The sequence below is a fragment of the Schistocerca nitens genome, chromosome 9, assembly GCF_023898315.1.
Source record: "Schistocerca nitens isolate TAMUIC-IGC-003100 chromosome 9, iqSchNite1.1, whole genome shotgun sequence".
Taxonomy (NCBI): Eukaryota; Metazoa; Arthropoda; class Insecta; order Orthoptera; family Acrididae; genus Schistocerca; species Schistocerca nitens.
Window position 1 is genome coordinate 15,777,611 of NC_064622.1, and position 12,973 is coordinate 15,790,583.

The 12,973-nt window shown below is 44.1% G+C and overlaps 2 protein-coding genes across 14 annotated transcripts in view; both read right to left on the reverse strand.

The window, feature by feature from the left end:
- Positions 1-12,973, reverse strand: part of LOC126203013 (UDP-glycosyltransferase UGT5-like) — a 972,471-nt gene that overhangs the window by 131,266 nt on the left and 828,232 nt on the right. The window lies entirely within an intron of this gene.
- LOC126203018 (UDP-glycosyltransferase UGT5-like) overlaps positions 1-12,973 on the reverse strand; it is a 125,175-nt gene that overhangs the window by 3,360 nt on the left and 108,842 nt on the right. Inside the window, exon 6 of the mRNA XM_049937256.1 lies at positions 3,936-4,155. Within this exon, the coding sequence (XP_049793213.1) occupies positions 3,936-4,155 (220 nt within the window). The remainder of the gene's footprint in view (positions 1-3,935; positions 4,156-12,973) is intronic.

A 12,973-nucleotide genomic window follows, 5' to 3' on the forward strand; every position in this document is an offset into this window, starting at 1 on the left:
ATTCCTCTCCTGTGCCAACGTTTTCATCTTAGAGAAGCAATGTATTCAGTTATCTGCTGTATGTATTCAAATCTCTGACTTCCTCTACATTTTTTACCCTCTACAGCTCCCTGAAGTACTATGGAACTCATTCCCTTCTTCTTGTCAATGTTTCCCGAATTTCCTTACTTTATCAACCAGTCACTGGTAGCGATTATCATTCCACACCACATAAAGAAACGCTCACAGAGTTGAACTGCATTTATTATGGATAAAATACATTTAAAATAAATACAGGTCTAAGACAAGGTGATGGCTTTTGTCCATTTTTCTTCGACTGTGTATCAGAAAATATACAAAGAATATGCAATGAAAAATAAGAAGATACTATGTACCAACAGCAAAACTGGGAAAAAAGAAACAGTGTGTTCAAGTAAACTGCCTCACAGTTGCAAATTTTAGGAGATGCAGAAATACAAAATAATATTTGGGGTTAGGTAGGCAATAGAGGAAGTAAAGGAATTCCGACAGAGAAAAGCCAATTCTCGCTGACATAAAAAGGCATTAAAATACAAGTAATTACAATGGACATCTGTCAAAGAGAATAAATAAAAACGCTGAACTATCTAAGAGAGGAAACTGAAAAAAAATATTAGAAAGATTTAGCGTAAATGGAAGGATACAGAAAACTGAAAGGACATACAAAAAAAATATATTTACGGGTGTACTTATACCAAAAAAACGCAAAAATAATGTATTTTAACCAAAACAGATCTACACAAGAGAATGCATAGAACTGAATTATAAATTAAACAAACTAGAAATATTAGAGGAAACACGAGGACATTTAAATGAAGATGCCTGAAAATTAAGAAGTAACGATGAAATACAACAAATATGGAAACTAACACAAAAAATGACGAAAAACAGGAAAGATTGGCTACAAAATAACTTTGTATTATTTCATGCATTATGTATGATTTTGCATGCTATATAACCACTATGGACCTTAAAGTTAAATATTCCCATCTCTAAATTGTCTGTATTACTTATTAAATTGCACATAACTCAGATATTGACACAATAAAGTTATGATTGTAGGTCATAGGTTAAAAGCTTTGGCTATGCAGTGTGTGTGAAAGTGTGTTCGCACATTACATATTTTTATTAGAGGTGAGTGTCATTTCATAGTTAAATATAGGAAATACAGACTATAAACGTACAGAGGGCCTTGCACAATAGTTCAATGGTAAATATTTCATTCTCTGTCAAAAATTGTTACTGTGCATAACCTCTAGTAGGCTAGAGTCATTTATAACAAGAGAGATAATTGTTGATCAATCTCATGGGCTATATTTTCATAATGCATAACATCATACATTATATTTGTCCCTACTAAAATGATGCTTGAGAACAATTTGGACGTGGAAATACTTAATGTGATAGTGTACTGTCACTTACACCAATAAGAGGTCTAATTAATTACGTTGTACCAGTAAATGAGACAGAATATTTGTTTTGCTTCTCACAGTATTTTAACTAAAATGTGTTTTTGGCAGTTAGAAGCCTGGCCATGTTAATTTCACGACACCACTCGCTCTCTACGGCTTAACTTAGATGAACTTTACCGATGCAACTGGTGAGCCAGTGCATAAACAATGTTTTGAAGTCAACAATGGAAACATAGTTGACAACACTTTCATCATTATTGCAACTTCAGATACTTTTCTAAGTATGTGATGTATTTTTGAGAAATAAATGAGATCGTTCCGATACTTTTGACACAGCTCAGGTGGGGCAACATTACAATTGGCTCTTTTATTTTAATGATGGCCACATTACTAGGCTCTGACTGGAGGAGAGGAAAAGGGGTATAGTACACATTGTGCAGTGTGTCTGTGTATGTGTCTGCGTGTGTGGTAGGCGGGGTAATCCTAGATGTTGTTTGTAACATCACAAATCTAAACAAATCAAAACTTTTTGACTAGGTGTTTCCATGTCCTCATATTCATACTAAATCCTTTTTCTTGTGCCTTAGACCTGCATCGGCAGAGCGTCGGTGTTGTTGTTAACGAATCTGGCATGGTTAGTTTAAGACGTTGGCGAGATGCTACCCTCGTAGCCATACTACTTACAGTATTAGGTATTACTTGGGGTAGCCACAGTTTTAGTCCAAACACGTTGTGAGCTTTCAAATTATAGTGCACACCACATCACAGGCGGGATGGGGGTAGGTATAATTTTGAACCATTCTCTCCATCCACCGACAGACGATCACACCCAGTTTCCTTCTACACTCCTGGAAATGGAAAAAAGAACACATTGACACCGGTGTGTCAGACCCACCATACTTGCTCCGGACACTGCGAGAGGGCTGTACAAGCAATGATCACACGCACGGCACAGCGGACACACCAGGAACCGCGGTGTTGGCCGTCGAATGGCGCTAGCTGCGCAGCATTTGTGCACCGCCGCCGTCAGTGTCAGCCAGTTTGCCGTGGCATACAGAGCTCCATCGCAGTCTCTAACACTGGTAGCACGCCGCGACAGCGTGGACGTGAACCGTATGTGCAGTTGACGGACTTTGAGCGAGGGCGTATAGTGGGCATGCGGGAGGCCGGGTGGACGTACCACCGAATTGCTCAACACGTGGGGCGTGAGGTCTCCACAGTACATCGATGTTGTCGCCAGTGGTCGGCGGAAGGTGCACGTGCCCGTCGACCTGGGACCGGACCGCAGCGACGCACGGATGCACGCCAAGACCGTAGGATCCTACGCAGTGCCGTAGGGGACCGCACCGCCACTTCCCAGCAAATTAGGGACACTGTTGCTCCTGGGGTATCGGCGAGGACCATTCGCAACCGTCTCCATGAAGCTGGGCTACGGTCCCGCACACCGTTAGGCCGTCTTCCGCTCACGCCCCAACATCGTGCAGCCCGCCTCCAGTGGTGTCGCGACAGGCGTGAATGGAGGGACGAATGGAGACGTGTCGTCTTCAGCAATGAGAGTCGCTTCTGCCTTGGTGCCAATGATGGTCGTATGCGTGTTTGGCGCCGTGCAGGTGAGCGCCACAATCAGGACTGCATACGACCGAGGCACACAGGGCCAACACCCGGCATCATGGTGTGGGGAGCGATCTCCTACACTGGCCGTACACCACTGGTGATCGTCGAGGGGACACTGAATAGTGCACGGTACATCCAAACCGTCATCGAACCCATCGTTCTACCATTCCTAGACCGGCAAGGGAACTTGCTGTTCCAACAGGACAATGCACGTCGGCATGTATCCCGTGCCACCCAACGTGCTCTAGAAGGTGTAAGTCAACTACCCTGGCCAGCAAGATCTCCGGATCTGTCCCCCATTGAGCATGTTTGGGACTGGATGAAGCGTCGTCTCACGCGGTCTGCACGTCCAGCACGAACGCTGGTCCAACTGAGGCGCCAGGTGGAAATGGCATGGCAAGCCGTTCCACAGGACTACATCCAGCATCTCTACGATCGTCTCCATGGGAGAATAGCAGCCTGCATTGCTGCGAAAGGTGGATATACACTGTACTAGTGCCGCAATTGTGTATGCTCTGTTGCCTGTGTCTATGTGCCTGTGGTTCTGTCAGTGTGATCATGTGATGTATCTGACCGCAGGAATGTGTCAATAAAGTTTCCCCTTCCTGGGACAATGAATTCACGGTGTTCTTATTTCAATTTCCAGGAGAGGTGTAACTGCTTTCCATGAGCTGTGGCCATACCTCAGTGGCACTGAAACTTTGTGACCTTGTAAGTTTTGGCTACAAGGAGGTGTGTCGCTCCTATCGCTCCTACCTTTCGTCTTGCAGAAGTAGACTGCTTTCCCTCCAGGCGCCTCTCTCCATAACCCCTCCCCATCTGACACTCTGTATCTTTGTATTTACCTAGCCCGCACTGCGATGTGACACACACACAGTGTCCACTGCTCACCTGGGGACGTTGAGCACCTCGCCGAGCGCCCACCCAATGGAGGCCTCGGTGACGTTCTGGAGCTCCAGCCTGACGGCGTAGCCCTGCTTGGCGGCGAGCACCACGTTGAGCTTCTGGTCCATGAAGACGGGCACGCCGACCAGCGGCACACCCCTCGCCATCGCCTCCTGCGTGCTGAGCAGTCCGCCGTGCGTTATGAACGCGCGCACGTTCTTGTGGGCTGCAACACGCCACGCCACGCCGCGCTAATTGTTGTACTTTAAGGGGCTCCTGAACGCCCTATACTTGCAATGTTAAAATAACGCTTATAAATTACATCTTTCCTCACAAAGTATTTGAGGTAGGAAGTTGAACTTTTTACAGATTATTTATTGGAATATGGGCTACAACTTAACACAGGGATTTTACAAAATTTTAGTTCTGTTATTAAAGATGATTTTTTTCAATTCTAATGAAAATTCACAACATTTTTTGCAATTTTTTATTTATATATTAAAAAATAAACAGTTTTTTGGAAAAAGGCTGTGTTAAATTATGCAGAAGGTACTGTGTAACATTTACTGAAAGTTTGAAACAAATATGTTTGGAAGATCCTTAGAAAACATGTAATTAGTATGAGAAAATAAAAGTTTTGGGAATCGAGCGACAAAGATTGGATTAACTTTTTAGTGCATTCCAGGTCCATAGGATGGATTATCTTCATCCTCTGCAAACTCCTCCTCCAGCTTCCTCTTCTTCCTCCTCCTGTTTACTCTTGCTTGTATTTCTAGACTCTTTACAGCACTGTCTGCAGCCCGAAGGCGTTCCTTGTCTAAAGCAAGCATCGCTCGTACCATGTTAGAACCTATCTTCATTCCCATATTTCTAAATACCTTGCACCTTACAATGTTGCCATCATTGAAAGTCGCAACAGCATCATACACACCAAAGTGAAGTGTTTCTATTCCAACAAATACAGTGTTGGGCATTCTCGACCATATAACACTATTTACACTTTCATTGGGGTTTTGAGTTTTTCCGTGAATACACTTTTTCAACAGTTCAGGTGCTGCTAAGTCTCTGAAAATAGGTTTTATCACCTCCATTATTGCATGAGGCAGACTATGCTTATGAGTGTACACTTCACCAGTTAGCAATCCTTTGTTATATTTACACCAACTGTCTTCTTCTTTGGGACACAAGCTATGTTGGGGATTTTCATCGTCTTTATTGTTTACAGTAATAACACATACCTTTGGCTTTCCAACATTTCTCCTTTTCTTAAAAGCCTTCAGAGGATTTCTAATAACTTTACTTTTACTCATTATTATACTTCAACAAAACAGAGACTCAAGAAACAGAATTAATTACGAATATTTTCGAGATAACGACAGAGTAAATAAACATGAAACAATCGTCAATCACACCAGCGATATATATTGAACCATCACAGGTTAGCCACAACACATACTTTATCTCACATCACTAAAATGTACCTGATGAACATGGACCTTAATAATAACACCATTTGACAGCAGTTTAACAGCGCCACAGTGGGTCACGCCCATGTAGAACACATTTCAAAAAAAATTTAAAAATAGTTGTAGTCTTCGGAATTGAATAAATTATATATCTATTAAAAGGTAATAGTCTGCAGATTCTGAAAACGCAAAAAAGTAAAAATTGAACTTTTCATGATTTTGAGCCTTTCCGGAGCCCCTTAAAGCACTCATACAAACAGGTACCTTACACACACTCGTGCACTTCGGTGCACTGTAATGAACACAAATCACTTGAATCAGTTGTAATCTTTTGGCCTATAGCTAATTGGCCCAGGGCGAGTTGTGATGTTGCAGAATATATGTCAAGCCCTACTGTTGAGTAGCATATCGCGTTCCGAGCTAAGACAGGACAGTTCACATGGGGGCAACGTCTCCACGTCTCAGGGGCTGTTTGTAGCACGGCCTTACGTGGTAGCGCAGTTTATTGTATGATTATATGATAGCGGAACAAACACTGGTAGCAGTTACTTCTGTAAAATATCTGGGAGTATGCGTGTGGAACGATTTGAAGCGGAATGATCATGTAAAATTAATTGTTGGTAAGCCGGGTGTCAGGTTGAGGTTCATTGGGAGAGTCCTTAGAAAATGTAGTCCATGAACAAAGGAGGTGGTTTACAAACCACTCGTTCGACCTATACTTGAGTATTGCTCATCAATATGGGATCCGTACCAGGTCGGGTTGACAGAGGAGATAGAGAAGATCCAAAGAAGAGCGGCGCATTTTGTTACAGTGTTATTTGGTAAGCGTGATAGCGTTACGGAGATGTTTAGCAAACTCAAGTGGCAGACTCTGCAAGAGAGGCGCTCTGCATCGCGGTGTAGCTTGCTCGCCAGGTTTCGAGAGGGTGCGTTTCTCGATGATGTATCGAATATTTTGCTTCCCCCTACTTATACCTCCCGAGGAGATCACGAATGTAAAATTAGAGAGATTCGAGCGCGCACGGAGGCTTTCCGACAGTCGTTCTTCCCACGAACGATACGCGACTGTAACAGGAAATGGAGGTAATGACAGTGGCACGTAAAGTGCCCTCCGCCACACAAAGTTGGGTGGCTTGCGGAGTATAAATGTAGATGTAGATGTAATTCCTGGCCTCTGATTCGTCAAAAACAAAAAAAAAAAAAAAACAAAAAAAAACAGGCACTGCACTGCAGCTGAAGAAGGACTTCCGCTGATGAGAGCTGTCATGACTGCCAACTCAGTGGTTCCGGAATTTCGCAGTCTGAAAGAGCGCAAATATCTGAGAACATTTATTGACGAGAAGTGTTGTCAAACTGTGCTCTGCATTACGATTAACGAGTTTCAGTTCGTGACTTGCGTTCCAGTTAGAAGTATAATGTTATGTAATCATTGCCGATTGTATTACAACCAGTGTGGTGACAAAAAGTGCAACGTTCAGTAAATTTCTAACATGTGTGAGACTTGTTCTGCTCTACCTTCCTACCACCGTTGTGCATTGACGCTCTGAGAGTATTTTGGGGAATTGATGTTGAACCTCTGGCCTGCAGGGAAGGAAGACACCGTCTCATGCAAGCAGAGTTCAGAAGAGAGCAGCAGTACGAGCTGCGATGTAATCAGACAATGATCTCAATGTCGGTTCCACTACACACCCTGTAAAAGAAACGTTAACGCTAACAGAACTTAGTGTACTGGTTCATGGCGTCACTACTTGTTAGCAAAGAGTAGTTTAAAGGGGTTTTTTCATTGTTAAGGTTTGTTTTTACACTCAGTATGAGAACATGATATAGCAATCATAATTATAATACATACATTATGCTAAAGCATTTATATGCTGGGTTTTCCCAAACTGTTAATATCAATTCCTAACTCCAGAATTCTTTAATAGTGAGCTGGTCGTTAACCGTACCTGTGGGTCTGTAGAATACAAACTAATTAAATACAAGTGGGGCCAGAGACATCAACTGCAATAAATTCACAATTAAAATAACCAAATAATGGGTGGGGTTGGTAAAGAGGAATTAAAAAGAAGTAAACAACTAAAACCATTCAATAACTTCAGAGCATAAAGTACTCTACAGTGGCTGAACAATTCTTTTCATTAAATTGGATATATCATCATTTTGCTTCAATTAAGGCCGACACTCGTGAATATGTTTAACTACAGGGCATAGATGAAAGTACGGCAAAAATACACGAGTCACCTTGCTCAAACACTCGACGATTTGCTGCAAGAGAAGAGAGGAGTTTTCTGTCTTCATTTTACCTGTATCATTGCTGGTGGTCACACGTTTTCTTTCTGGCCAGTCACAGTGTTCGTACTTGTTGTAACTCCACCCACCTGTAGCCTATCATAGGCGTCGTTACTTTCGTAGGGCAGAGTTTTATTTCTGCTACGTAATACCGAGACAGACAGCTTTTTTCCGTTTGGCTTTTAACGCAGGTGGCCACAGTGAGTCACCAATGTTTTACGTTGGGTTTTTCTGAACGTTTATCTGCCATTTCCAGCCGTGTTCCTGTTAAAGGCTTTCCAAATCATCGTCGTTAAAACGTAGATTTTTGGGTGTCGTCCAGGACCAAGGGCGGCTGTCGCCAGTGGTCTGCATAGTGGCTATAGCATCGCATTGTGTCCGCTTTATGTCCCGCTATGAAGGTTTCGTCCGAACATGGGACAGGCATTGCCTTTGCAAAATTCTCCTTCCTCAGAACTGTGTCTCTTAGCTTGTGTCTGGGAAATTACTTCTGTGCAATTCATAGTGTGACTGTTAGTGGCTTATATTCACGAAATGTCAGATAGCTTATTTGATTTGTATATCAATAAAATTTTGATGTAACTGTGTCTTGTGACATATTGATTTAACCGGAATTGTTTCAGGAATTGAATGGGAGGTGTGTTATTTGTCTGACACCTTATAAATTAATAGCAGCTCTTAAATGAATTTTCTTACTCATTACTGGAAAAGTAGTAGACCTTCACATTTCTCATCATAGTGCAGTGTCAAATCATAAACCGAAACACGATCGCGCATGACCTTCTGTGACATGAACATCAACTTTAGAACATGTAAAATAAGTAAGTAGACTGATGTGAAAAACTGAAGGACAAAAGTAACTTTCGTATGCTGTGTTGCTGCCATGTAACACAGCTCGACGAAACTTGGACCATTCATAAAAAAATCTACTACACTGTGTCACAGAAGCTAACTAAAATAAATATGCAATGAGACAAACACAAATGACACATTTATTCTAAGACAACTATTAGACTGCAGTCACCGCAATTCATGGTGGACCACTAAGAGTAAACTCGGTTCGAACAGGCCTCGGAAGGCCCAACGGTGTCTCCGACCGCGGTGTCATCCTCACTGTGCGGATATGTAGGGGCATGTGGTCAGCACACAGCTCTCCCGACTATTGTCAGCTTCAGTGACAGGAGACGCTACTGGTGACTCATGTAGCTCCTCAACTGGTCTCACAAGAACAGAGTGCAAAGAAAGGAGGAAGGAAGAGGGGGGGGGGGGGTCATCTTCCCATTCGACTAGGTATTTATTTCGTACTGGGCAAGAATGGGAAATGAAGTCCTAATTACCAGTTCAGTGTGTGAAGCCATTGTTGCTGCTTCTCGATGGATAGGAGAAGAAATTAAACCTCTCTGAGGTAAAACAACATGCGGTTAAGCTATCTCTGGGTTGAACGTTGAGTTTTATGGCTGTTTGTTTTTGCATGCACCATAGCAACTGTAGTAACAGTGGAGTCTACATTTGTTGTTAGCCGCATGTCGGACAAATACTGAGTATTAATTCGCAAGTGGGGAAAGTCGTCCAAGACTGAAGCGTTCATGAAAGTTGAATGTTTGTTCGAATCTCGTGAGATGGTTTCGTCACTACAATTCAGTAATAGTAACACCTCAATCCATTCTGCTTAATGAACTCTATCTGACCGATTACCAAATTATACTAATGATGAAACAATCCACAATCGACAAGGAGAGGAGTAGTGATAGACAAAGTGAGCTAAAAACCATATTATTTCTTCGGCAGACAGCCATTATGAGCTCAATACATAAGTATTAAGTCGGTTCATGCTGAGGGAATTAGATTAGGAAATGAGACACTTCAAGTAGTAAAGGAGTTTTGCTATTTGGGGAGCAAAATAACTGATGATGGTCGAAGTAGAGAGGATATGAAGTAGACTGGCAATGGCAAGAAAAGCGTTTCTGAAGAAGAAAAATTTGTTAACATCGAGTATAGATTTAAATCTCAGGAAGTCGTTTCTGAAAATATTTGCATGGAGTGTAGCCATGTATGGAAAGTGAAACGTGGACGATAAATACACTCCTGGAAATGGAAAAAAGAACACATTGACACCGGTGTGTCAGACCCACCATACTTGCTCCGGACACTGCGAGAGGGCTGTACAAGCAATGATCACACGCACGGCACAGCGGACACACCAGGAACCGCGGTGTTGGCCGTCGAATGGCGCTAGCTGCGCAGCATTTGTGCACCGCCGCCGTCAGTGTCAGCCAGTTTGCCGTGGCATACGGAGCTCCATCGCAGTCTTTAACACTGGTAGCATGCCGCGACAGCGTGGACGTGAACCGTATGTGCAGTTGACGGACTTTGAGCGAGGGCGTATAGTGGGCATGCGGGAGGCCGGGTGGACGTACCACCGAATTGCTCAACACGTGGGGCGTGAGGTCTCCACAGTACATCGATGTTGTCGCCAGTGGTCGGCGGAAGGTGCACGTGCCCGTCGACCTGGGACCGGACCGCAGCGACGCACGGATGCACGCCAAGACCGTAGGATCCTACGCAGTGCCGTAGGGGACCGCACCGCCACTTCCCAGCAAATTAGGGACACTGTTGCTCCTGGGGTATCGGCGAGGACCATTCGCAACCGTCTCCATGAAGCTGGGCTACGGTCCCGCACACCGTTAGGCCGTCTTCCGCTCACGCCCCAACATCGTGCAGCCCGCCTCCAGTGGTGTCGCGACAGGCGTGAATGGAGGGACGAATGGAGACGTGTCGTCTTCAGCGATGAGAGTCGCTTCTGCCTTGGTGCCAATGATGGTCGTATGCGTGTTTGGCGCCGTGCAGGTGAGCGCCACAATCAGGACTGCATACGACCGAGGCACACAGGGCCAACACCCGGCATCATGGTGTGGGGAGCGATCTCCTACACTGGCCGTACACCACTGGTGATCGTCGAGGGGACACTGAATAGTGCACGGTACATCCAAACCGTCATCGAACCCATCGTTCTACCATTCCTAGACCGGCAAGGGAACTTGCTGTTCCAACAGGACAATGCACGTCCGCATGTATCCCGTGCCACCCAACGTGCTCTAGAAAGTGTAAGTCAACTACCCTGGCCAGCAAGATCTCCGGATCTGTCCCCCATTGAGCATGTTTGGGACTGGATGAAGCGTCGTCTCACGCGGTCTGCACGTCCAGCACGAACGCTGGTCCAACTGAGGCGCCAGGTGGAAATGGCATGGCAAGCCGTTCGACAGGACTACATCCAGCATCTCTACGATCGTCTCCATGGGAGAATAGCAGCCTGCATTGCTGCGAAAGGTGGATATACACTGTACTAGTGCCGACATTGTGCATGCTCTGTTGCCTGTGTCTATGTGCCTGTGGTTCTGTCAGTGTGATCATGTGATGTATCTGACCCCAGGAATGTGTCAATAAAGTTTCCCCTTCCTGGGACAATGAATTCACGGTGTTCTTATTTAAATTTCCAGGAGTGTAGTTTGGACAAGAAGAGAATAGAAGCTTTCGAAATGTGGTGCTACAGAAGAATGCTGAAGATTAGATGGGTAGATCACATAACTAATGAGGAGGTATTGAACAGAATTGGGGAGAAGAGGAGCTTGTGGCACAACTTGACTAGAAGAAGCGATCGGTTAGTAGGACATGTTCTGAGACATCGAGGGATCACCAATTGGACAAGAAGAGAATAGAAGCTTTCGAAATGTGGTGCTACAGAAGAATGCTGAAGATTAGGTGGGTAGATCACATAACTAATGATTAGGTATTGAACAGAATTGGGGAGAAGAGGAGCTTGTGGCACAACTTGACTAGAAGAAGGGACCGGTTGGTAGGACATGTTCTGAGGCATCAAGGGATCAACCATTTAGTATTGGAGGGCAGCGTGGAGGGTAAAAATCGTAGAGGGAGACCAAGAGATGAATACACTAAGCAGATTCAGAAGGATGTAGGTTGCAGTAGGTACTGGGAGATGAAGAAGCTCGCACAGGACAGAGTAGAATGGAGAGCTGCATCAAACCAGTCTCAGGACTGAAGACCTCAACAACAACAACAACCTAAGGGCAAGTTGGATTTCAGTATTTAGTGAGACAATGAGTTAGAATTACTGTTGCGCTCTCCTTGTTACCCTAGCTACAAGTTTGAGATCAATAAACTGTAGTTTTGTTTGTTGACTCTTTCTCTGTAAGCCCTACAGCCTCGATTAATTCAAAGAACGACTTTAAACGAGTTGTTCATTAGGTGCTAATGTAAACTGATGGTTGTTGGGAAAGAAAGAAAAGGAAAGGTAAAAAAAGGAATGGAAAGGGAAGGAACGATTGATGTCAGCGGTATCAGGGCTTTATGCGGAATCACTGGCGATGAGCGAAAAGGTGTTCCAGACTGGGAATCGAACCTGGGATATTCTGCTTACTAGGCAGGTGTGTTAACCACTACACCACCCAGACACAGTGTTTACAAAGTAACTGCACGGCACGCTTCTTAACCGATCCACACTACCGCCTAGCACTAGCTGACCACAGTCCCTATCTGTGTCCTTTGTGCTCACTACTTAGGTAGAAAGCAATTGTCCATCCGCAGTGGAGGTGGTTGATTCATTGCCCATCTAGGAAAATAAACTATATGACTGTGTGGTGCTTGTTCCTTCAGACATGCCCAAAAAAACATACAGCACCCATTCATATTAGCAGTAATGGTCTGTTTCGAGTGAGGACCCAAATCAAATTGTAACGTTATGTGTGTTTACGTGAGCTAATCGCCCCCCCCCCCCCCTGGAATTGGTGCAAGGTGAGGCACACTTGTTTGTCAAGCCCTCTGGTTCCAGAGCCAGGGGTGCACTTGGGCTTGTCTAGCTAAGTGACATATGGGCGAGCCAGGTGCGAAGATGAACACTGTGGCCAGAAATGCGGAAAATCCCAGAAGGGGAAACTGGACAGTGGTCGCTCGCTTAGCAGAACGGGGAATGCTCCAGTAATGGCGGACTTTCAGATAATCTCGAAGATGGCTAAGTTACAACAGTTAGAAATTCGACAATAAATCACAGTTAAATAATAAAGCAAATCTGAGTACATTTGCAATCTCAGAAAAATGAGGGGCACCCACTGACATATTTTCAATATGTTTAAAAATACATAAGTTAATATTTTAGAATGACTAAATATTTACACAATGAACCTCTAAATTAGCAGCTTTTGAATGCGGCAGGCAGTTTCACCAAACGATAAATCAGATGATAGCATAGCACTATAGCTACCATCCCTGAAAGCT